Genomic DNA, 27,676 nt, shown 5'->3' with positions numbered 1-27,676 from the left:
GATGACCCCCTAGGGTCAAAGAAGTCCGATCTTACGGTATTTACTTATTTTGTATGGTAGATATACATAATTATATGCTCTGTCATAAATATTTTTATTAATAATATTAATAAACTATGAACTAATATCTATTTTTAAATATGGCGGGTTTCGTTTCTATAATCTAGTTTTAATACTTAGCCATTTTTTGACATATACAATAGGGTAGATGACTAATTTTTTTTTAATGTTCGTCTTGTAGATTGTTTTAAAGTATTAGACACGTATATTTATTTTCTTGCGGAAACAAATACTTTCGAAGATATATTGATTGAAATATCGTGTGACGAATTTGCTCTCATTCCTAAACTTTGAAAATACAAAAAATACGTGCCTAATATTTTTTCATTACCTAACTGACAGACTAAATAGATTTTTAATTTTGACACCCCGTCATCACCCCTATTATCATAGTCAAATGTTTCGGTCAAAAGTGGATCGCTGCTGGCCACACAGATGACCAGTAATATGGCTATACAAAAGTAATACTATTTCGTACAATAAACTATTTTACAAACTATTCATATAAAATAAATAACCTATGTTACAATGAGATCCTTTCGTTGCAGATTGTTTGTTAAGATTCGGATTCTGAAACAAGAGAAAAAAATCACATTAGAGACATTAAGTACACTGAGGAGCCGTTGGATGCAGGTCACTTCCAACTTCAACCAGCCTGTCTGAAAGTCATTGGGAGAGGCCTATGTACAGCAGTGGATGTCTTGCGGCAGATATGATGATGATGATGCAAGTACACCTTTTTTATGGAATAGATGGCAAACGAGCAAACGAGTCACCTGATGGTAAGCGATCAGCGCCGCCCATGGACATCCGCAACACCAGAGGAGTCACAGGTGCGTTGCCGGCCTAATACATACACCTACAATACATCTATCTCAAGAACAGGTATATAACTACTACGAGGTGTAAGCCTTCAGAAGGTTTTTGTAAATATTGTCCAACACTAGGATTTTCTCCTATGTCATAGGTGCGTTTACAAACATACATACAAATGACACTCAGACACGAAATAATAATTTGTGGATCACACACAGATTTGCTCCGTGCGGGAATCGTCATCGCTACACGTTGCGCGACAGCCGGTTTCCCAGCCACCGCACTAACTGCGCAGTCATTTAAGTTAGAATATCTAATTCAATATCTAGTTACATGTCTGAGGCTGAACTGAAGCTAAAGTTAGCTTGCAGTATCTGGCCATACCGTGGCTATTAATTGGTAGCCTAAGAAGCTTACTGAATTTCTATGGATTAAATTCTAAGAGAACGATACGAGTTTGGCGTAGAAATAGTGAAGCTAAAGGCGCTAGTAGTAATAGTTTTAAAAAAGTTTTCTTAAAGTTTTTATTTTAGCACTGAAGTTTGTTTCTTTACCTTATGTTATTTACTTGGCTAATTGTAGCTACTCACTACTACTTCTCCGGTCTAGTGGTTTCCTAAAGATTTCTTTTTAGTTTGGTAATTATTAAATTTATTCAATTACTAGCTAATTCCGCGCTGTTTCATTCGCTCTGCTCGGCTCCTATTGATCGTAACGTGATGTTTTTCTGATATATTATGATCATTAGTAGTCAATAGTAGTGACTATTGACTACTAATGATCATAATATATGCTTGGGTGCCTGCAAAACTAATAACTTTGTTGACGGTCCCTGACGTAGGACCCGAATAATTCACTTAATTATTTTTAGTGAGCGATAAAATCATCCAATGACTTCTCCTGCCTAGGATGAGGCGAGACTGTCAGACTCTTACTGACTAAAAACCATCCCGTTCCTACTCCTGTTTTTCGACACAGAACCCCGGTAACCCGCTAGGCAGTCCGTAGCTCCGGGGTTCATTTGATTCTTAGAAAGTAGGTACGTTTTTGATCTGAAGATATATTTTTTGTACCTGATTGTGCTATTATTCGGAAAGGTTAAAGGCTATTTAAATTGATGCTATATGACCTTTAGAAATAGATAACGAGGAGGGCTTCCTGAGAAATAACATTTTAAAATACTTTATCTTTGTTAGGTTGTTTACGAATTGCGTTCGTTCACATTATATATTTTAGTTAGGACAACATTCCTACTATATTTGACTTGGCAACTGGTTTCCACAGATTGTTGTTCCGTGTCTGGGTATCGTGCGCATTTGAAGTTGTATGTTTGTAAATGCATGCATGACACAGGAGAAAATACTACTGTGGGGCAATTTAAAAAAATAATGGTGATAAACTTTTCTTATGCGGCCAATCTGGCGAAATTAATAGCTTTTCAATTTGAAATATTAATATACATATTTCTTATTTATTGTTTGGTTTATTCATCCCTTAGACGTATGATACACTCCTCTTTCAAACTTCCATTTTAAAATTCTAAAGTAGTAATACTATGATACCAAGTATCGAATAAAAAACATCTTACCGTTTTCACATTTTTTGTGTTTCTCCTTCAATAGAATGGGGCCTAAATGGTTGGTTAATAGGAAACCAATAGGCGTGGTGATTAATATGGCCTGCACAATTAGTTTCATGATGTATTCCGCGTACTCCATCTGTACTTCATTGTGGTCGCCGCGAGCTATGAACGCATTTATTGCTACCGGACACAACACCGCCTGAAACAAGACGTACATAGTTGGCAATATGTATTATGATACACATAAATGCATGGACAGAATAGAATGTATTTGTCACTATCGTTATTCTTCTCACGGGTACTGGGGGAAGAATAGGGCTAGTTGCATAATTGACAAAGAATCAGGACTCTCTGATAAACCTGAACCTTTTAGATCAAACGGGGAGAATATAACAATTGTGTCTAATCCATGGTACTTATAATTTTGAATGGTTCTGGGTAGAAACAACGAGAATGAGGCTTTGTATTTACCTTGATATTTCGCCTAGGGTTGCACAGATTTTAATCTAAGTCTTATCGTAACCAAAACGAAACGAAAAAAATAAATAAAATGGTTTCATGCGAATTACCGAAAAAATGTAATGAGAAAGTTTAATTTGAAGTGTAATTAAAATGTAAATGTACAGTAAAAAATAGAATACAACTCGAAAGCAACATGAACTGTTGATAATTTTTATTTCTGTAAGCTATAACTAACCATAACACAAATACTTTCAAACAAAACTCATAGGATTTGTTTAGAACATGCAATCAAGCGGTCAATACGCATATACTTTACTCAAGTGTTATTTAATTTAAAAGTTCGACATTGAAGTACTTTTCACTTAAAATAAGCCACAACTAAACACTTGAGTCTAACTTATTCACTTAGCAAGTCTTGGACTGAACTAGAAATGACTTTAGGAGTCATTCCCCAAATTATTTATGTACTAAGATATGATCAAAGGTCAGTCAGGCGAAGTTTCGGGCGAAAGGTTGAGAAGGAATTTAAATCCATTAGAAAGTAAGGATTAAGTGGAAGTGATGTCCCCACTCACTGTTCATTATCCGAAACAATATTTAAACGGGATTTAGCGTTGACTTAAACCTTCTTAGAGTCGCGATGCCTCGAAAGGTTTATTAACCTTTGTTTATAAACGGATCTTTGGATTTGGAGACAGGTAACAATATCACTTTGTCATTTATAGGTGCTTGTAGGTAGAGGAAATGGTGGAAGAAATTGTTTAGGCGATGAACACTAGATGCCTTACATCTAGTGCCCATCGCGAAAACACAAGTATGAAAACACAAGTATTGGGTCTAGGTCTATTGCATAATTACGTGTGACGGCCAAGTCAATCTATTATCATTTAAAACGTTAAATAAGTGTAATATTGATATAGAAACAATTTACACAATAACTTAAGACAGAAGTCCCTTAAAAAGGGACTAAATAAAATAACCGACTTGGTATTACATGGATCTCAACAACTTTTTACGGTAGGAAAACTGAGGAGCGAGACTTGGGCTTTTTTACAGGATATTTGTATATACATCTGCTTGTACGTACCTCTACAATAGACTTGGGCACCCAAGTGCAGCAGACGAACAATCTCTCCCGCACTGTTAATGTGGGGCACACTAGGAACGCGACGATCAGACGGACTGCCAGGCACACGAACAGTATACCGAAACCGACCAGCATCAGTTTGGATATTGAAGGGTGTATCTGAAACACATGCATAGAATAAATTTTACTCAAAATTACACATTATTATGACACATATTATACACAATACTAACAATACGCTATGGGCCTTCGTTGTCTGAAAATAAATGATTTTTATTTTATTTATTTATTTATTTATTATGAATTTGTCTAATATTTTTGGTTAATCTATGTTTTAAATGTATCGATCTATGCTCTATATACCGGCTAGAAGTTCTTGAGTATTACATCGACTTTCATGAAATTTTGAAATTACAGTATTTATATGTTTTATGTCTACTCATTCTACTAAAGCTAAACTAATCTATTCAGGCTACAAGAGATATTTTTCTTTATTACTTAGTTAGCTACTTACAATATACGATATTTGAATATCATAAAGCTATTAGTATTATAATATTGTTTTATATCAATACAACCTGACTTCAATGATTACTTCAAGATATAATTTCAGTGAAATCGTAAATCAAGCGTTTTATTGGGACAAAATTGATATTTTGTTGATATGTCAGACACAAGGTCTCATTTCGAATATTGTATAAGATATTTATAAGAGCAATAAATTATATTATGTCAAAGATACCTACGCACATAAATTTATTACTGTCTAAAGGCAGGCAATGCAATAGGGTAGTTTCCTAATCTTTGTTTTAATGTCCGTCTGGTAAATTATTAACATAACATGTTTTTTTCTTTTCTTACAGAATTAAATACTTTCGACAGTATATCGATTTGTAATATCGTGTGATGTCACGATTTACTAAATGTTATAGGGCACCGTGGCGTAGCTAGCTCCCACTAAACTTTTAATTCGTTTTATTTAAGAATTATTACGCTCTCTCTCCTGTGTTGTGGGTGCGCTTACTAACACTTACACAACCAGAAGTATCACTCATAGCTACTTACCACGAAGAAGGTTCCAGTGAAGGCAAAGAGCGCCGGTTCAACAGATGACCACATGATGCGGTATGCCGTGGCAGCTGGATTGTTGTTCAGCTTCCAACCTGACTTCGCCCAGAAATGAGCTGCTGTTGCATTGCACGCTAATACTGCTACACCACCTGTAGAATTTATAATATAGTTATTTGTCTTTGATGTAATAGATATGTTGATCTTGTTAGCCAAGGTATCCCCGTACCTTGTTCTAATTAATTATAAGTTTGAACAAACAAGGCAATTAATGCTCAAACCTTCTCCTTGTGAGAAGAGGCCTTTGGTTAGCAGTGGCCACTTATAGGTTGTTGATGCATGATGTGTGTGCTACTATAATTTATAAAGCAAGAAACAGCTTCATCGAGCAAAGTAGGGTACTATTACCTAATAGTATATAAACCGTATTAATTTCAGTAAGTACAGTGGAAGATAAAAAGAAACCGTATAAAAGACATTTCAATTAAGGAAGCTCAGTGATAATACGAAGTAATTATCACTAATAAGGCAGTTTACATAATTGATAATGGATATCATTGCTTGCTTTGCTTGCTAAAGTCGTTATCACGAAGTAGCGTACTAGTGCACACACTGATGACTCACACTCAGGTGACTTTTTGGCAAGTAAACGTAAATTTTGTCCATTGTAAACCAACTATAGAATGTTTATTTTCCGGATTTTATAGTAAACTAAACTTTGGTCAATATTAAACTGTTTACATTAAATGCACGAGAAATCTCCTGGAGTATTTTCCTAGAATATTATTACTTGTGATATCAAATCACTGGAATGAAAGATGTTGCAGACGATGCATGGGAAAAGCCAGCTGTCATGCAGAAACTGAGGCAGCATCTTAACTTGAACTATGTCTACTAAAATATTTACAACGAATGAAATATAAATACAGTTTTAAAAATTATATTGGAGTTAAAGTTAATATGGAAATATTTTTTAGTGGTGGTATTAAATACACGATTTTTTTGAAGAAGAAGATTAAAACACAACTTCACGCTTTTGATCCCCGAGGGGGTAGGCAGAGGTGCATATTACGGCATTTAATGCCGCCATACAATGTACACCCACTTTTCATCATTTGTGTTATATGTCCCATGTAATAGGGGGTGGACACTATTCCAGACTCCGTGCTACTACTGAGAAATTTTCGAAAAATCTAGTAATACTAAGCCTAGTAATACTTTGCCCGATCTGGGAATCGAACCGGAGACCTCTGGACCAGCAGTCGCAGTTGCGACCACTCGACGAACTAGGCAGTCATTAAAACACAGTTTTTAAAAAACATTGGAAATGCAAAAGTTTACGAACGGATCTTGATAAAAATTGGCACAGATATAGATTATTGTCATCTGGAGTTTATACGATCCGTAGGAAAATATAGGATTCCAATGGAAATGGATTTCCACGCGCTCGAAGTAGAGCTACGATATTTTAAATATTCGCTGATCTTTCTTTTAAAACGTACAATTTTAGGCTTCAAATTCTTTTTCATTTAGGTTCAGCTAAAACCACGACATGAGATCTTTATTAGAGACTTTCAGTCTCCTACAGAGAGCTTTCCAATCAGCCGCAGTAGAGACATGTACCTAACATTTAAAGGATGGTTTATAGGAAGTTACATTTTCGGAATACCTAGTACGAAGTCACTATTTGCAAAGTTTAAGTAATACACACACTCACAACTTCACGCCTTTTATCCCCGAAGGGGTAGGCAGAGGTGCACATTACGGCACGTAATGCCGCTATACAATGTACACCCACTTTTCACCATTTGTAATAGGAGCCTATTGCCATATCCTGGACACAATTCCAGACTCCTATTACCGAGAAATTTCCGAAAATCTGAAAAAAACCCAGTAATACTTTGCCCGACCCCTTGTTCGGCAGTCGCACTTGCGACCACTCGACCGACGAGGCAGTCTGAGGCAGTTTAAGTAATATATTTATTCAAACTGATTCAAATACGAATATCCGTATAAATCAAGGTCTTAATTGTAAATTGAATTAGCGGTCCTAGATCGCAATATGTCATTAGCTAGTTCAAGTCTTCATTTTGTAGCTGTGAAATTAGAATTTCGTAGTCGACACTGAGTGATACATATTGCTTCATTGTCGTATTAAATTACGAGAAATGTTTGTTTATGTAAATGTGAAAATTAACAGAAAGTGTTTATTCACCTCACAATACTATAATTTTTGGGTTTACAGCAAAACTATAGTTTAACAATGGGATTAAGTTAATAAAGTTAACTAACTGCAAACACAACTATTTATTCTTTTCTGGATATAAACAAAATATCTCTATGACGTTTTGAATCTTTCAGAATGCTGTAAAAGAAGTTGAAGTTCCAATCAAAGCTTTTGGCTCTATTGCATTACTTACTACCGTGGCATGTAGAGAAGTATGTACGAATGCATATACATATAAATAATTTACATTGATATTGATTATCATAGATTTGCGTCATTGTAAAACGGACCTAATTTATCAAAGAATGAAGATACTAAATGGCATGTATTATTCGATGTTGTGTGAAGTTCTTAGAGTCTAGTTACGTATCGCACGTGGTTGTATGTAATGTTGTGATCGTGCAAAACTGTTTCGTTGCTCAAGTGACCTGCAGCCTGTGGAAGTTCGTGTGAGTTTTTCATTAGATTTTTGGCAACACGCGGATTTTATCTATTTTGTAAATAGCAACAGGTTCGTCTCTATTATGCAGATGTACGTTTTTGTTTGTTTTGGTGTTACCGGATAGTTTGTGACTAGAAAATGGAAGTCCCTAGTGTGATAGATTTTTGATAGTTTTTTTTTTAAAGGACTATTGCTGATAATATGCAATTTTATCTCTTGCATCAGATGTTGAAATTACTATAAGTATTCAAATCTAATTATTTTTGCATACCTACCTCTAAATGAACAGACACATTAAGTACCATATACTAAGACTAATAATAACCAACCTGTCCCACCCCAGCCGAACTGTGACGTAATGAAGAGAGCACAGAAGCCACCGATGACGACGTACAACACTCTCAGCTCCGTGACGTAAGCGTCTCGTGAGGGGGGGAGGAACTTGGCAAGGCTGCCCCACATGACGCCCACAGCTGCGCCCACGAACAGCGCACACGCCGCCTGCAAACAACTTTGGCTTACACCCGAAATTCTCCCCAACTTTGTGCTACAAGTTTGTGCCCTATACACTGTGTGGAGGACGTTTTTAGGGTTAGTTGTATTGGAGATATTGTTATGATTTAGGGAACATGAAGTTTCGTGTCTTTATGTCGTAGTTTAATACCAAAACCCGAGAATGTTGTAATTTTCTTGATTAATAATGCAGAATTTAACATAATGGTCCAAAAAAGTTGTCTTAAATTTCTAACTAAAAGTACAAATGTAATAAGTAGGTTGTGGAAATTGCACATAGGGCCTCCCTATAAATTACAAAATCTCTACTAAAATATCAATAATCTTGACTTGTTATTTCACTCACCCGTATATACCGATACGCATCATCGCCTTCGTACATGATAAAGCTATGAATGACCCCAGATACACCAACACTGAGAGCGGTATCCATTCCACCAGCTGTGCAAATCAGCTGCGGCCAGTTCTGACCCAGGTTCTTCCCGGCAGTCAGTTTTACCACCGTTGGCATCAGCACTGGACATGACACTGAGGCGTAGATCGATCCTAGTAGGAAACCTGCGAAAGGAGCTTAGTGTAAATAATCATCATACATGTTTTCATTAATCAATCTTCGAAGGTAAAAAATTCGTATGATTTTTTATAAAAACGTGTAAAACGTAGTTCCTTGACACTTTTTCTTTTCATCGATAAATAATTGCATGGAAGCGTAAACGTTTACAGTGTCAAGCTTCAGTGAACACCGTTAATATTATTCAGTAAATATAATTTACTTATGCAAATGGACGGAATGTTTATCAATTCATATTTTACGTCGTCGCACGTACGATAAAAAACCAATATGATTAAATCATTACACTATCAACGGATGTGTCCTGTTGGTGTATGCCGAAATACGTACATACGGGCTCGGCAAATAAGAGCAGGAAAGTAAAACAAAAAGTCGCTGTTAGAAACTTTTTCGCTTTGATGCTTTGTCCGGAAAATCGGGCCGTGTAGTCCGTAATTACAGGTGTGCGCACGCAGCGGCCGGGTAGCGGTGTATGCGGCGCAGCGGCGTGACGGCTGCGTTCTTGTGGCGAGTGGAGCGCGTCTCAATAGTGCGCTCTATGCTCCACGTACCACGTCATGCGGCGAAAATGCATTCAAATCTTTTGCAATACCAGTTCCGCACCAGAATTTATTGAATTGGCTTTGTACCGCGCACACACCGCGCTCCATTGTGTTCGGCGTTCGTGACAAATTTTATTTTATTACACGGTTTGAGGTGTTTCGCGTTTTATCGAATGTTAGTCTGCGGTTTTTGCAGGCTACCGTAGATTTTCATTTTGCGTTTCGCATCAGCTTGCGGCCAACTAATAAATACGCGGGACATTTTAATAACGGACAATAGGAGCGTTGATTTATCAGAACTAATGTGTGACACGTATTTCTATAAATAGCACGGTTGAAAATACATCACCAATTTGTCTTTTATTGAATGTTATTGAATGCAGACGAGACGAGTACTCGCAGGTTGATGCTGTTTGTTTTTATTTAAAATATGTTTGCTACAATTTGGTCAATTCATTTTTGTTTATCTTCAAAAATAGAAATGATTCAATCAATTCGTAAAATTAACCGTATTAAGGTCATTTTCATTAATATTAAACAACCAGGACTGCTTCAGTAGTCTCATACGACAATGCAGTTGGATTTGTTTAATATTCAGTAGCGTTTTAATATAATTTAAATTGTAATGCAGACTTGTTTGTATACTGATACTATAAAACATAGAGTCATAAAACAAATACAAATTCAAGATGAAACTAGTCACTGCCGATCGTGGTTTGACGTAGATATACTTACATACAAATTGTCTGGTTTGTAAATTGAAAGATAAGGTATTAACGTCAATGTTTATTGTGTTTGACTGCCCACTAATGAAGTGACTCTAATGATATAGATTCAGTTAGGGTTTTCTTCATTTTCAGTTACTAGTAGAGATTAAAGAAGATGCACTTAAACTTATTCTGTATCTACATAGATATTATACACCCATATTTGGATCCCATGTACTTAAACCATGCACTACGCCCTGGCAGAGCGTAAATTGACTTATAATTTCAAGAATATTCACTTTATCAGAGAATGACCTCCAAGATCAACAGATCGATCTGCGTAAACCAAATAAATATAGCTTCTTACCCCAAATCCAAGGGTATCCAAGCAACTGATTTAAGCAGATAGCGAGTGTCACAACTTCAGCTGTCCAGGGTAGCACCCCTAGCGCAGCCACCTGCTTCCAGTTGTTCTTCATGTAGGTCAGGTTCCAACCCAGAGACCCTTTACCCAGGATTATGAATGGGTATATTTTTCTGAAATAAAATTGGTGACGTTTACTACTGAAAAAGCCTTTTTTGGGAATAATTGAAAATGATATTATGATTTACGCATGTAGCTAATTGCCTTTGTAGTATACTTGGCATGGTCGAACAAAGCTTCGAAAGACAAAAATGTTTGTAAAATCTCACTTTATTCATCACGATGGATTTACTGATTTAATCATTACCTATATGTAATACTTTAGCCATATTGTACCTCTTTTTTGTCTGAAATACTGTTTATATTGAAATACATAAACACGCAATATTGATATATTGCGTGTAAATCTACTAAACTTTCAGTTTTTAATGCACAAGTATTAAGCAGTCGATTTTATATCCCTTACCTCATAAAGCTATCGACTTCAGTATAATGTCTCATGTCCAGGTACCCGATGTTGCGAGCTATCATGCCGGTCAGTAAGGCAGCCAATAGGGGTGGCAGTGTGGTGGTCATCTGCAGCAGTTCTCCCGTCGCCCAGGCTATAGCCACCACCACTGCTGGCTTAAACCACCTTCCATTCCAACTCCATTCGTCTCCGAAAGCACACCATAGAACCGCCCATGATGCTAATCCTTTATTACAAGAAAAGTTAATAAGTCTTAATTACCTTAACGGACTCGCTGAGTGGCTGCTTCTTTGGTCGGGTATATAGTTGAAAGCCCGATTGTGGTATGAGAGTTTTCGGGTTCGATTCCCAGATATAATAGTATTATTGGACTGAACAATGTTCAGCGTCTGCCTATAATTTCGGTGAATAAGAAGTGAGATGTCACTAATCTTAAAAACCTCACTAACGCTTAGCCGATCCGGCGAAATGGGCTACCGGGAGTACGGTCTGGATTGAGCAAATTTTCTGCAATCCGAAAAACTAGTTAAAACATATCAGCATCAATATGTTTACGTCATAAATCAGTGCACTGCAGATTTTTCTGCCATACCCTGATGAATTAAAAAGTTGTGAGCTTCTGACAACTTGTTATAGCGGCTTTGTTACGGATTAACGCAAAATAAAATTGACTATCAATGTTTCTAACTATACCAGGCAATTTTCTAATCTGTTATATCTACAAAGCGTATAAATTGAGCTTCGACATTGATTTATATTGATATTGCATATTTTCACTATTAACATTAGTGTGATCGCGATATTAATATGTAGAAGAACATAGGTTCATTCGACATTTATATACTTTTTAGTCTTATAGTATCTTAATCTTATGGAATATTATGGAAACAATTAGTGTGTAGTTGTAATTTATTTAGATGATTTTAGATTCTCATTGAAAATTCACTTTGTATTCCTCATAATTATGTGTACAAAAAGTCATGTGAGAAGTTAACAAATACTTAGGTATTATAATATTATCTAGAGTGACGTACAACTCAGCGTATTCCCGTTATGTTTACTGACATGTGTATTATATGGAGATTGTTGGAAGAAATGTAATTAGACGTAATGGCGACGGCTACAAGCAGCATATAAGGTGTTGAATTAATTAAATGTGGTAGGCAAAAAAGAAATACTTATATATTTGTTACTAGAATTTAAGTTAATTAAACTCTAACCGATTTGCAAGAAACAAAATAAAATAATAATAAGTAATCAAGTTTTGTATCATACATATAAATATAAGATTTAGTTTAGATCTAAATTTCAGCCATCATTCAGACATCGTCCCACTGCAGTAGGACATATAAATACATATAAAGTAAAATGTATTTCTCTAAAATCGTGTTGGCTCGGAGGTTTAAAACGTCCGCTTCTTATGCATGAGGATATAGGTTCGACACCTACTAGCGGCACGTAATAATGGGACTTATTCAGAGTTATACGTACTTTCTAAGATTATTTAGACATCACTGAAAAGTGGCCAAGGAAAACATCCTGAGGAAACCTGGGCTTATAATTTCTATTTATAAGTTGAAAATCGCCAACCCACATTGAGCAAGCGTGGCCTTAGGACAACAGTGGTCACTTAAAAAAATCGCCAACTCACATTGAGTAAGCGTGGTTTTGGTCAGCAGTGGCCACTTAAAAAGCTGTTGATGCATGTGTATTATTTTAATTTTAGTAAAACAGGGTCTAGAATAGTATATAACGAAGGCGTTTTGTATCGAATTCTGTTTAAGTTTTTACAAGGCGGCTTTCTAAAAGAGACTTACGGCTAGACGTACTATTATAATTTTCTGTTAAACATCATCCTACTCTTAATATTTAATGTATATTTATATGTATTATCTTTGAGCGAGTACACTACAGATTTAAATAAATATTTTATTGCGTCTGATTTTATATCACGAAAACCTATTAAATCCAAATAAAAACTCATTCATAACTCCAAATGATCAAACTAATTATTTTCAATTGGTTGGAGAACACAGCTTTAAATTAAAGAATATACGATTTTAACCAAAAATAGTCAGCATAGTACTTACCTAGGAATACGATAGTGAAATAATGCAAGCAGGTCGCGGTGGCTGCAATGCAAGAACTATTTTCTTTTTCATCGTCATCATCTATAGCGTTCTTCTGCGAACTATAATTGAATGTTAATTCAGGCGTTCTGGAAATAAACGGGTAATTGTAGTATTTATTCGAAAATATTAATTGATACATTGGTTTAATTGAATCACAAGCACTCACACAGAATCTCTCATTGCTATACTTTTTTGACGGCTCGTTAAAGTTACTAATAACGAATCGTCTTCGTTCATTCTGTTAAATACAGTGCAGTGTAATGAGAGGTGCGCATACTAAAATGTACTCACTTACGTTTTAAAGTCTTCGTTGTGTATAATATAGACACCCTTATCTACGCCAGTAGCTGTGTTTTTATCTGAAAATTAATCATCTCATGTATTCTTAAGATCACAAATTGTTTATTTTAGCTACTGGTTGTCGGAATTTTTGTTATTTAAATGTAGAATTGTTTCGTTCAATATGTATTCGTAATATAATATGTTTTCATATAAGTCGAGGAAAAAGAAAAGGATTTATGTAATGCATATTACAATTTTTGCTAGTCTGACAAATTTGCATTACATGATAGTAAATAAACTATTTACAAACTTTAAAATAGCAAGTACTTATATACGTAATAGTTATTCACATCACATTATGTATATGTAATCCTGAATGATAAAGCTAGGTCTTTGAGTTAATTGACGTAGGATATAGTATTACGCAAGGTATTCAAATTAAGTAAAGATAGGATATCTACATCAACGAGTGAGCCGGTTGAGTATTTTTTATTTATTTGTTGCATAACACACAAAATAGTTAATCATATGAGAAAAGATTAGATGATGTGCAACACCATATTTGCTTCAATATTTGGGGCCTATGAAATAGAAAAACTGACATTTACACCAATTCTTAATATGTGACTTCATCGGAACTAGTTGGAGATCACATAATAAAATCTTTATGCGCAAGGTATATCTAAATATTCTTGGCAAGTGTAGTCGATCAATATTCTCTTATTCATAATATTCTAGTAGGTACTGTGATTGTCAATACGCGTCAATCAACAGACGACAACGATTGCTTTGATTGCTCTCTATATGTTATCATTTTATCACGTACAAGCGAAACTTTACTGCCGTTCCTTTAGCTAGAAATGATGCGTGTATCCTGCTTCGCTAGTATAAATTAACATTCACTATGAAAGAAGATGATGTGATTAAATGATCGCCTATTCATTAGATACGAGTTCTATGTTGTAGGAAATACTATTGCTAATATAGCGGGTACAATTTCAAACATCTTCTTAGTACTTTGTTGACTTTGGATTTGAATCTGAGATCTCTTGCTCCATAGGCACAATTGTGGCCACTAACCCAATGAGGTAGTCTACCACCATAATATGTGAACAAATAAATCTAAAACTACAGCTACCGAAAAACACAATATTTGTCTAACGCAATTAAAATTTGCGTCAGTGTAAATAAGAGCTTATCACTGTGTAATTACGGATGATAATCACAGAAATACAGACTACTGAATTTAAAACAGACGTAATTCTGAAATAATCAGATTAATTTCTATTGGGTAAATGAGTACAGAATTTGTGTGGACTGTGTTACGTAATGGATCGGACTCCTTAAATATAATAACGTCCTTTAAAAGGTTAACAACCTTAGCATAGATCTTTTTAACTACAGAGGAGTAAAAAAGGCTAATATTTTCGTCTCATCTTAAATGAGCATATGGTCACCTGGTTATTTTTATGGTATAAGCCGGTAAACGAGGAGACACTTGATGGTAATCGCTGCCGCTCATAGACACCCGAAACACTAGAGGCGTTACAAGTGTGTTGCCGGCCATTTGGTGGTTAGGAATTTAAGGGTTGGTAATGAATCGGGGAATGGGAAGATTGGTAAGGAGTAATTGGATCTCTGCAAACATAATGCAAGCTTTGGTCGGTGTTTTGTGAGGCCTTGTATTACTCCGGTCGAGCCGGTCTATTCGTGGCAAAGCATGGCTCTTCCATACATAAAAGGAAAGATGAACATTGTCCTTGATGGTCAAGTTTTTGACAAATGTTGGCAGGTATCTCCGGACACATGGTACCTAAACACTACTGCGTTTTCATTTACACGAAAGTATCAAACTAATAAAAGCGGGTCCATTGAAGTTTTAACTTTTCACGAAAAAAAAGATGATATTTTACGGTCAAATGAAATTGGACCACTAACATGAAATTTGGGTCATCGCCGATGAAAAAAGACAAAAGCACTTTATAGTTTCTCTTTGTACCTATGTCATTCAAAATATTCCTTTTAACTAGAGAGCAGTCGTAGGAATTCACAACACGTAGAGGATCCTGTTTTCCAGTTCAAAACTATTTTGTGAAACCAACGCTTTAATCTACAATTGTTTCAATTATAGTATAACATTGTGAAGTTAGGTTTTAAGGGAGTTCTAGGCGTGACGTGCGTACCTAGTATTCTTTTAAAGACCTGTTTTTGTTAGGCCACAAATACGACTAAATACGTCAATTTCTCCTACTGACGACTATATGGATATTATGATTAAAATGATTTAATAGTTTATGAAGGATTTCTGTCTATTTCTTCTAAGCATCCTATACGCTATCTACCGAGATCATTTGATTTATATTGGGATTAAAAATAATGATACTATAAGTTACCACATGTATCATACAACAGGATGGATTTTAATAATCTTTTTTTTTTGGGGGGGAAAATAATCCCTCAAATTGGACATTGAAAGTGTCAAATATAATTGTTACTTACTAATAACCACCCCATTCCTACTCCTGTTTTACGAGCTGGAGTTACGGTAACGCACTACGTATTCAGCATGTGGGGCATGAGCCCTACTAACTGGGCTACATTTGTGGGGCTTAGCTTTATGTAGACGCAGAAACTATAATAATCCTGCCAATTAATTTTACAACTACAATTTCTTATCAAAAACATTGCAGTAAATAAATATAATTATTAATGTACGTCGCATTATCTTTTAAGCTGGCTCTATATTTGTTGTAGGAAATGTGAGAGATATTGTCTTATCTATTAGATTACCTGAACGATAAAAGATAAGGATAAAGGAAAATGCCACACAATGACTATGCAAAATATAGTTGGGATATACGTTCTACTTGTAATGTCTGGTTAAAGTCTATGTTATGTTGCAGAAGTTCTTATTAGTCTAGCAGTAGGTAGTGAATAAAACTATTGATCACGACTTACTGGATTCGGGGTTTTGGGATTTATTATTTGATTATGAGCGGTCAAGGTTACCCTACACTTGTCAAAGCCAATGCAATTTTAATCCAATAAAATCTCAATAATTATTCACTGTCAAAATTATACAAACTCCATCGTAGCTGTTAATATCGCATTCAGAGTACGGAATGTATAGCTAAACGTAATACCATTTAGTTCATTTAATATCCACGCAATACAGATGGGCGCTAGTGTTGAAATTTAAGAGTACAATCTGATCTGTCTGTAAAAATAATGTTTGTGATGAAATATCCTACCAAATTTTGTATACATATATTTATTTTTTAAAGGATTTCTAAAGTCTTGCAGTTAATGTGTTAACGCACTTGTAACGCTTGTAGTCTTTCGGCTGTCCACGGGCGGCAGCGATTGCTTACCATCAGGTGACCTGTCTGCTCGTTAACCGGCTTTACCATAAAAAACCGGTAACATACAGTGGTATTGCTTAAGAAGGTACAGGAGTCTTACATTAAAGTTATTATTGCAAAATGTTATACATACATAAAAATCTTAGAAGATAACGCTTAAGTTCCACAATTTAGGTTTATAGACTTGGTTGATAATAGCGTGTCTATTTGATGACGTCACGTTATGCGCGAAATGGGTTTAACAATCTCCAATTAGTTTGAACATTACACGACCATTGCGCTAAGATAGCGTCTTATATTTTAATAGAATGTGGCCAACAATAATATTAAATGAAATACTACAAATTCTTGACATCTTTATTATTAAGTTTAGAAAATGGCTGCCAGCGGTTTAGTGAACTTATAATATTCATTATGAAAAACGGAATGAACTTCTTTTGCATAATTTCTTTTAAACGCTATTAAATGTAAACCTATAAAGATGTAAAATATATTATAAAAAAATAACAAAGTTACCTTGAATGGAGATTGTGTAATGGTTAGTTATAGGAAATAGATTTATGTCTGAATTTAATTTATTTTAAGGGTGAGACTAACATTTCCTTGTGGCGTCACAATGCAATGATTATCTGTTGTGTGTGTCGTAGATTTTTACAGCCTCGGTTTTACTGATATCTATTGTTCTGTACGTTCGAGCGTGGTTATATTGCGTATGTTAATCTATTGTTAAACCCTAAGACTCCAAGACTTTAAACAAAACAGTTTCTCAACTCGTGCAATGATTACACTGATGTATCCAGTAGGTTTTACGCAGGTAGTTAGTTTAGTACATAGAAAAGCTACTTCACTTGACCCAAGAAAATTTTATAGGCATCTTTTACAAGCAACAGGAAAACATCATGCTTATACATAGGTATACCTATAGTTATCTCAGTTTGAGAACAAACAGTTTTTAAATTGAGTATTAATCATTAGGAAATTTGCCAGCAATTGGAGAGGACATATTTTCTAAAAAATAGTAATACATTTTTTTATGTCATACATTAAAACATATTAAATCTTTAGTTATCTACTTTAATTATAAATAATTTATTTGTTAACTAAACGAAACAAAACATTTCTATATTCGGAGTACAGCATATACTCCGAATATCCTTAGATCTAAATTAGTGAGAAGATTCGCTTAGCTATTCTCAGAGCTTCCAAGATATTCCAAGTACTAGAATAACTCGAACTGGTTAACCGTAGCGGTAGCAAACGGTAGCAAGCCGTCACTCCAGTTGTTTCCATCGCTTCATACTGGGACATATTCATAGTACAGTCCGCGACAAAAGTCGGTACACATTTTAAGTAAAGAAATTTTTATTTTATACAAACTATCTAATAAATAAATTAATATGAGGCTTGAGCTTGACAAAGGCAAACTAATTTCTGACTCATTTCCTACGATCAATATTGCGTAGTTTATATTAAAATGTAGCTTCATAATTAATTACTATTTCTTCATAAATTGTTCTTATAATTCAAAATGTTTTTTTTTCTAACAATAAATTAATAGCTATCTGTTGAGTCATCAACTAAAGCAAAAACTATGTATTTTTTGTGCTATTAGTATAAAAGGTTCATAGCTAGTGTAGTCTAGTATTGTCCGCAAATGTAGAATATTAATCGTTGAAAACTTATTCTTGTAACTTTAACAAATAGAACTGAGCTAATGTGAATACTTTTATTACCACAGTGTGTTTTTCATTGTCTCTAACTACCCCCATTGGAAACACGCGTGAGGTTGTGTGTGTATGTTTTTCATGTGAAAGCCAATAGAAAATAAACAAGAAACCTTATAATGTTTACCAACTTGTGCCGTCGACTGTACAACCCTAATAATGCATACTGGACATTTATGCGCTGCGAGGTATAAAAGGGATTGTGAATAAAATGCAAATGCGAAACATGTTTACATAAATAAAAATAGCAAAATGTGTATTGGTTTTTTGTAAACCTAATAACGCTATTCTGCGTAGCGAGGTATTTGAAAATATCATCGTTTATAATAACAGGTCTTTTCTGGCTTTTTTTCTAAATCGATTCAGGCCGGAATCGGGTTTTTCCAGTTACGGACTATTGTTTGAATTTTTTCATAAATCGGAATGTGTTGTGGTGTGATATTATGACCATTAGTGAGCCTGTTTTTGTGATGTAAAATATTATAGCCAACTTCATTGACAAATTTACTACCACCCAGGAATGTTGATTATGGAAATCTATGGCAAAAGATTATTACGCTCAAATCCTAAAATCTGGAATTATTCGGTTTTAATAAAGACATTGTAATGAATGACCATTATTAGTCAAATATAAGTGCTTACTTACACATGTGCTGACTCTCTGGGTGAATTATAAGCGTGAAGTGTGATAATATTACGTTGTAGTAGAAATGGAAATCTTTTTAAAGATTGTTAAGTACCGGATTAGATAGTAGGAAATAAATGCCGTCTCACTTCTAATTTTGAGAAGTGCCATATCATAACAATATTATGTAGGTAGGTAACTAGATTAGTAGGCCATCATAGGATATAATTTGTAAGTAGTAAATTAATGATAAAAAACTAAATATTTAGCTCATCGTTATCGGGCAAAGCCGGCGGTTAAGCCTAAATTGTGAAAGATAAAAATCACACCCGAGATTAGTGTGAACCAGGTTGGTAGTAAATTACGATACATACATACATACAGTCTCTTGTCACCTTATTAGACGCACTCTTGTTTGTATTTTGTTCAATTTGTAATACTTTTAGATGAGTTTACTAACTGTTTATATTCAGTACTTTTACGTTTAAACATATGAGTCGTGCTAGTTTATTGAGAAAATCTATTGTATTTTTAGGATTTGTATTTATTTTTGAAATATAGAATTACAGTTTTGATTAATTCCCATATTTTTACTACGTATTATAAAATTTAAAACTCCGTTTGTTATTTTTGTAAGTACTGGTTCCAATATAAAAATCTATTTATTTATAATAGTCCTTTTGTAAAGGAAGGTTATGAGATATAAAACATCACGCTACGCGCAATAGAAAACTCTAAGCATCTAAATAATTATCTACTGAAAAATATGGGGGCATCTAATAATGTGGCCAGGGACTGTACATGCTTATAGGTGTATAGGACTAATCAATTTCACCTTTTTAGTTTATTTTACCGCCTTCATATAAGTATCTACCGGCCTACCCGACAAATTCATGTGATACATAGTTCATTCAAATTACGTTCTTAACGTCAACTACCGCGTAGGTTACCGGTGACCTACGTTAGCAGAAGAGTTACCTTCAACAGTATTCTGTAGGAAGTCAAAGGCTTACTTAAAATTTATCTGGTGCATAGCGACAAGGTCTAGCCTCGTGAAACAGGTCCTTAATCAGAAGACCTCTAGATACGTTGCGCATACTGATCATTTGGAAATTGCAAATACTAAAAGTAATAAAACTATTCTTGGCTTGCAAAAGACATTAGTAACTTGGTACAAGTTGCGCGCAGTAGTTGATTACTAGTCAAACATTCATGTAATGAATAAGATTTACACATATATAAAGTATACAAAATTTATAAAATGCCCGATTATTACATAACACTACTTACAAAACCGTTGCCGCATAATAAAAAAATGTTGTCGTTCCTTTTTTAATTTCATTTCAAGTCGACAATTGGGGTCGTTGCAGTGACCAAGTTTTTGCTGGGTCACGATACAAGTATTGTTATTGAGAAGATGTCAACAGTTTGCACGCCATGATCATAAACAATGGCTCCCAGACACATCATTTCGTATCTTGATGAGGATTGATGAATACCGCGCCACAAATATATTTGCAAAGAAAATTATAACACGCGTAACGAACTTGAGAAATGAGTTCGTTGATTTCGTGTGTATATAAGAAACAATAACATAAGGACTCACTTATACGTCATCAATTAAAATAATGAATCCATTTAAACATTTTCCGAGAAACGCAATATTGTAAATCGACATTATTAGAGCGTGAAGAGGTCACGAACTTAGTTCACTGGGAAAATTTTCAATCAGACAAACCAGCGAACTGAAGAAATAGTAGCAAGACTTCGGAATGAGGTATTGAACAGTCTGAATGTAAGGTAAGCAGAAGAGAAGGTAAATAATGTATTTGATTTCAATAACATGTGCAAGTTATTATGAACCTTTTGTACATGTACTTAGGTGACATTGCTTCTGTGTAATGTAACGTATGTATCTTATTATAATAAATAGCTAGTACTTGCGTACGCTACGTATAGGCGACAAGACAATTAATTACCACTGTTGTCTTCATTCGTACCCAGCATTGTACAAAATTCAAGACCATCACATGAAATATGACACAATTGATATTAATAATGCGTTCACAATTTGGTATTTAAAATATTATTTTTGTTCGCAGTTCTTTACAGAGATAATTATTTCAGTAAATGTGCGTCTTCGATAATAATTTTAAAGATATTTACTAGTTAATTGTTTACATTAAAAAAAAAATAACAATACTTACTATCAAACATTTTCCTTGAAAAACGAAAGCTTCGATCACTTGTTATATATTTTCGAGTTAAATAAAAACTTGTACACTGTTCAGTAAACACGGGCAATCGTGAACAGGGACATGGCTCATGAGGTATTGGTTGAATGAGCGGCGCGACCCGCGGACCGCGCTGCCTGCGGGCACGTCACACACCACCAATAAATACCCATTATTATCATTTAGCTACGTAATTTTCACATACAGAGATTGTGATTGATATTACAAACTACACGATTAAGTTCAGATTATTCTACAACTTAAAGATGTATGTCACACTATCACTCTCTTATCACTTTATAAACACGAATATGTTTTGAATACAAATTAAATAAATCGCAAGGTTTTTCGCTGATAGCCTTGTCGAGTAATTAAGATGTTTTAATTCTTCAATGAGTTTGTTAATCTGAGTAACTAAGCGTTTGGTTTGCAGACTACGCTATGGGAAGCCTGTTAATGACTGACTGCGGTCTATAATATGACATTCGACAGATCTTATACCTTTACATAACTGTTTCCATTAAATGCTAATAATTTCTTGCTTAGCAGCTAGAATCATCATCCTCAGCTAATTCCTATAAAGCCAGTTTTGACCAGTATTAAAATGTGAATATAATTACAACAATTGTGTATGGTATAATAAATTTTATTTGGGTATCAAATTATATAAAATATTATGTATTAAATTGTGAATATAATTATACCAATTATAATCGAACGCGACAGCTCTAGTTTTTTTGTAATTAAATGTATTAAGAATTCCTCTAGATACGAATTGCGTAGACTATGCATAGTTAATGCTAATATAATTTAGTAATAGATAAGCGGATCGTTTTCGTATTATAAAATATACATATAAGATTTATTAATATTCTCCTTCTTATAATTTTTATAATGTAAACATATTTACTATTTCTTTTCCTTAAAATCTGGTCTGAATACGACTGTGTTTCTTTATAATTGTTTTCAGAATTTCCGTCTTTAAGACTATTTCGAAAATAATTAATTCTCGGAATACAGATACAACTACGTAAGGAAAAATAATGTTATGTTATAATTTAACTTAAATGTTTAATTTTAACTCACAGACCTGTTGTTATGTTTCTTAAGAAAAATACTAAAAATAAAATATTTTATTATAATTAATATTTTCTTTTACTTTTCTGTATTCTGAGACCCGAGTAAGAAAATTTGGCCTTAATTATATTTAACTACATTACTCAGCGTTTGCTGAAAATATGAATTTTTGAACCGGTCATTAAACTATAGACCTTGTCCTGTCAGCGAATTTACAGTAGATCAAAAAGATAGTTAAGATTTTTACACATCACTGTTAGCTAATTAAACTAACTATCTTGGTGTAAGTCAACATTTATTTCATGTATGTTTTTTAGAAGCAAATTGTAGGTGTACAAACTTATGTCTTTTGCCATGGGGGTTTACAGAAGTTGAATTGTGATACCTTCTGTTGATTTTCAGATTAAACCTGTCTTGTTTTGTATAGAGATATTCTAAAACTGTCAGATTTTAACTGTAATTTGACTTAGTAACCAGTTTAAATTGAATTTGTACAGTATACTTGGGAGCGAAGAAACGGAGTCACTATCGTTTTTCCATTTTCATTTCTTGATACACATTTTCTGATACAAGTAGTTTATTAATTGGTAACGTATGTTGTCTTCAAGGCAATTTAATTAACTTTAAAAGGAGAATTTGTTGTTTTAAAACGTACATTAGTTATAGGGGGTTCTCTAAAGTGAGTGGCTCCGTTTCTTTGTTCCTAAGTGTAGTTTTGATACAGTGTCGCTGACCGACCACACATACATTGTTACCAATGTACTAGGTACTCTCGCCAAGTTTATTTGCAGGGGAATGATTGTTTGATTGTTTAGTCGATGTCTTCAAGTTTTCAATCTAGAAGTCTTGGCAACTGTTCTAGGAAAGGATATGAAGCTCTTACACACGAGAACCATGTAGCCAACGGCAGAGGTAACTGCAGCCTTCGACGCATTTGCCATCGATATTTCAACTGTTACGATGTTACAGCTGCAAGCTATCGACGCTACAACTGCAAGTGTCGCTGTAGGTCGACTGTTGCCGTCAATGCGTCAGCAGAATCTTTTGTCACGTCGACGGCAGACGTCGACGAAGATCCTCGAAGTTGAAATGTTGACGGTTGTCGTTGGCAACATGCCGCTCGTGTGTAAGAGCTCTAAGACTCAGGGCTGATCCCAATGTATATATTACATAGTCGAGAATGTATCGGGTAATAAATTCCATCATTCATATGATACACGTGTGTATTATACAAACCGGATTCCTGCTTCAAGACGAAAAGTTGATGCTAAACAATAGGTACAGCTAGTTTTATTAATTTTTAAATCTATATGAATGGCACCAGCCTTATTGTAGGTGAAAATTTTGGCTCAGTGCCCACGTAATGTCGGAATAAGAAAATCTTGGACAAAAGAATAATAAAATCTGGAAAAGATAGAGAATAACATCGTTAGAGAATATTCCTACATAACTATGTAGGCCTGCGGGTTAGTATTATACAAATTAAACCAATAATCACAAAAAATGGAAAGGAAACTAGGTATTAACTATCTTATCTCTGAACTTAGGTACGAAACATTAGGAATGCTGTTAATAAATGAATAGACCCTTGATGTTGTTTTCATATGACTTTTTTGGAATCTTATTCACACAAAAAAGAATATTAAAATAAATACACTAGCCTTCAAAATTATCTTTCGTTTACCTTCGTTGCTCTGTCATATGATTTTCATTTGTCTTCATAATCCAAATCAGATTTTGACCGAAAAACAAAATCTTTTTCACATTGAATTTTTAGGCAGCAAAATCCAATCAATGCTAACTTTAGTACTCGAAATTGTGATAGATATCTAAAGTTTTTTAATAAATAGCTGATTAAATATTTGATTCTGCGAAGTTCGGTCCCTATTCCATATTCATGGCTTATCTAAGAGAGTAAGCAAGGTGAACTTATTCAAGTTCAAACAGGTTATAGAAAACAAAGACGTGTTTACAAAAATACATAATTTATTGAACATCTATATACTGGAGCGAGTTAGGGGTATTGTTTCGTCGAACGAGGTTCGATGACACCGGCGGTGATAGCGTCTGCGACCGGTAAAAATCTGGAAATAAATTGTAAGATAGGGTTAAACAGGGAACATGGAATAGTAAGTGCTATATTTTTATATAAGTTATGTAATGGTTGTTTTTTCCTGAATAGTGACGTAAAATTACGAAAGCTGCATTTAATGGCTGCAATAGGCTCGCCTCTGTTTACATAGGATACAATAAAATAACTAGTGTAAAGTAGCTATACCTATTTAGGTACTTATTCGAAGAATAAAAGACACTAGCTACTTCCGTGCGGTTTCATCCGCTGTGCTCGGCTGCTGTAGGGTGATGTTTTATAGCCTTACGCCCGAATACTCAAACGTTACTCAATTTTAAGTTGTACTTAAATATCGTGCTATCTCTGTCATTTTATAAAGAATTGATAGTGACAGAACTACATTTGAGAGCGTCTTAAAATTGAGTAGCGTTTGAGTATTCGGGCATTACACTAGCACAAAAAATATTCAAATTAGCCCAGTAGTTCCGGAGATTAGCACTTTCATTCAAACAAACTCTTCAGCTTTATATTAGTATAGATATAGATTATAATCCTAAGTTAGGTTAGTTTTCACCAAGTGATATTGATCAAACATTCTCGACATTGAACTATCTGTCGCATATTATGTATCTAATACGTACATGTAATTAATGGAACAATAATAATATAATTATTATATTAATTCAATATAATTGTGATTAGTGAACCGTCAATATTGGCATAGGGAGCATATTAGAGTGTTTTAGTTAGTTAGTTAATGTCGTAATAATTATTATTTGTCTTGCAGATACTAATTAAAATAAAGTGTTGTAGTGAAAAGTCCAACGAACATAAGACTGATGACTGTTGATGAAGCGTAAGAGGTATGTGAGATTCGTAGCAATTAGTTGTCTAATAGTTTTTGCCTACTCCCATGGGAAACAGGCGTAAGTAGTAGGTAATTAAGACGGGTAAAATAATGAAGATAATTTGTAGGAAAAAATAGGGCGAAAAGGGAGTGAAAGAGTAGGAAAAAACAACTAGGTAGTGAGAATATCACTATCTCTTTCATTTGACTGCATTCAAATGGGAAAAATGTCATAATTTATGATTTTTTTTATGATATAAACTGGTAAACAAGCTTACGGATTTCCAGCAATTTTCGCCGCAAATGGACACCCGTAACACCAGAGGCGATATAAGGGTTGTTGGGGAATCGGGGACTGGGAAGATTGAGAAGGGGGATTAGGCTTGATTCTCTATTTTCTTAATTTAAAAGTTTCTGGTAATAGCTACCAAGTTCGTGTCCGTGTGAAAGGAATGATGATAATGAGTACAAGTAAATATTAATTTTGGAATATTTAGATTATTTCTTCCATATATTTATAGTTTATATGCTGAAATGTTTGGTACTTAAGAACTTTCTCAAAAACGGGACTGACTGACGAAAAATATATGAAAAAGTCTGTATTGGTAGTGGTAACGAAATTTGGGTTAGTTTGTATTATAAAACTGTTTGTTCATAACGTTTTTTTATCAGAGGAAGGTTACGGTCATGGAAGCACGGCAGCGCACTTCGTAGTAGAGATAAAAAATCTCAACAAGATCATTAAAAAAGAGGTCGACTATCAGCGAAGTGAATGAATTGATTATTGTGTGAAATCGTACATGTCCTTTATATATATCACTTTTTATAATATTTACTTAATGTTTTTTGTTGTGATTGTCATATTAAAAGCAAGTAAGTAATTTAAGTATTCGTTTTGTAATATTTATTTCATAGGTACTTTTTTATAGAATACTACATCTTTAGTTCTATGTAATTATGGATTTTTAAATTGCATATTACACATAATGGTCTCTTCTGGTATTGTATAGTGGTTTATGTGCATCTACTTTTTAATGACTACGATTGGCGCAGTGGCTGTGCAACCGGCTGCCGCGCGTTTTCGATTCCCGCACGGAACAACTCTTTGTATGATTTACAAATTGTTCTTTCGGGTCGAGGTCGAGGTTCACGACACGGGATGATAGTGTGTGACAACGTTTTAGAAAAAAAAATGACGGTACGTAAGCACCTTATCACATCGAAGTTTCTCAAAGACTTTGTACTTCCTATCAACGTCTTATCGTACATCATGTGACGAAATAGACTATTAATATACTCATAAAATATTTTTAGAAAACTCATACTCATTACTCGTAAGTATCTTAATTGATTGGACAATAGTTATATTGGAGATAACTCAGATTATGGTTTTAAAGATATATTTTAATCTTTATGCATAAAGCAATAAGGCGATTCTGTGAACTTTAATAATATTTAGGTATAAGATTATCCAATATTACATTGTATCTCGGATTGATCATATGAGTATGTACCTACGTGAGCATTGACTCTGACGGTTATGTGATACGTGTGAACATGTGCTGGGGAAATTGGTATGACATAGGATTAGATTTTACGACCAAGCCATTATAATTTCGCATGAAAATTCAACTTGATTTATCTATTTATTGCCCCGCTTTCTCTGCACATTTTTCAACGCGCTGTACTCGAGTGCCAAATCAGATTACAAGTATTAATATTTCCGTAAAACGCCCCTTGATCACATAGCAGTGCAACGCCGTAACATGATAAAATTGCCTATAGCTGCACTACTACTCGGAATTTTCCAGAGTAAATATTTGCTTGAAAATTGTTATAGTTTAACATAAGTTGCGGGTTTTATGGTTTATGTTTGTAGTTTGTTTAGCGGCCGTAATATGGGGTGGAAGTCGTGACAACTTCCATAGTGTAAGTATTTATCATGAAGAAAGACAACAAATAGCTATAATTGCGCTAAAATTAATGTTGACAGTTTCGCTTCATAATTTCAATGTGTATGAAATGCGTAGTAGGTATCAGTCCATGTTTTAATTCAACGTTTCACTACTTTTATAAAAGCTAGTAAGAATTCTTTGTTAGTATAACAGTTAAACTTTAAAAAGTACCATGCATATTCAATATAAAATAAACCTTACCTTCAGGGGCGACCCTGGAATCATGCGAGAGCAGGACGGGACCCAATGCCGATGTTAGCGCAGATCCCAAAGTGGACGTTATAAGTATTGCAATAACGATGATATTTGAATGCTGCGAAGCTATCCGCCTGTCTTTTGAGGTCGCGTCCACCCACAGGGAATCCATTGCAACCCGCACGAGGACAGCCTGAAATTA

General features: G+C 34.5%; 2 protein-coding genes across 8 annotated transcripts in view; both read right to left on the bottom strand.

The window, feature by feature from the left end:
• Positions 1–589: 589 nt before the first annotated feature.
• Positions 590–21,785, bottom strand: LOC118273601 (sodium/hydrogen exchanger 9B1-like). 2 transcript variants are annotated; one of them, XM_050708012.1, is made up of 11 exons: positions 21,303–21,785; positions 13,398–13,461; positions 13,061–13,188; positions 10,968–11,196; positions 10,445–10,614; positions 8,604–8,815; positions 8,074–8,245; positions 5,073–5,227; positions 4,008–4,166; positions 2,465–2,657; positions 590–630 (listed from the first exon to the last, which is right to left on the bottom strand). In XM_050708012.1, the coding sequence occupies exons 1-11, from the start codon at positions 21,310–21,312 to the stop codon at positions 617–619; spliced, it is 1,506 nt and encodes a 501-aa protein (XP_050563969.1). In that variant the 5' UTR covers positions 21,313–21,785; the 3' UTR covers positions 590–616. The 2 variants fall into 2 exon arrangements, with proteins under 2 accessions (XP_050563969.1, XP_035446543.2); XM_035590650.2 differs by lacking the exon at positions 21,303–21,785 and having other exon boundaries at positions 13,269–13,409.
• Positions 21,786–24,374: 2,589 nt separating this feature from the next.
• Positions 24,375–27,676, bottom strand: part of LOC118273468 (sodium/hydrogen exchanger 9B2) — a 47,286-nt gene continuing 43,984 nt past the window's right edge. For all 6 annotated transcript variants that reach the window (XM_035590448.2, XM_035590449.2, XM_035590447.2 and 3 more), the window contains exons 10-11: positions 27,481–27,667; positions 24,375–24,490 (exon numbers count right to left, since the gene is read on the bottom strand). In XM_035590448.2, the coding sequence (XP_035446341.1) occupies positions 24,393–24,490; positions 27,481–27,667 (285 nt within the window). In that variant the 3' untranslated portion in view covers positions 24,375–24,392. The remainder of the gene's footprint in view (positions 24,491–27,480; positions 27,668–27,676) is intronic.

Source organism: Spodoptera frugiperda, chromosome 1 (assembly GCF_023101765.2).
Source record: "Spodoptera frugiperda isolate SF20-4 chromosome 1, AGI-APGP_CSIRO_Sfru_2.0, whole genome shotgun sequence".
NCBI lineage: Eukaryota > Metazoa > Arthropoda > Insecta > Lepidoptera > Noctuidae > Spodoptera > Spodoptera frugiperda.
The sequence above is the reverse complement of the archived record's forward strand: the minus strand, read 5'-3'. Positions and strand labels throughout refer to the sequence as shown.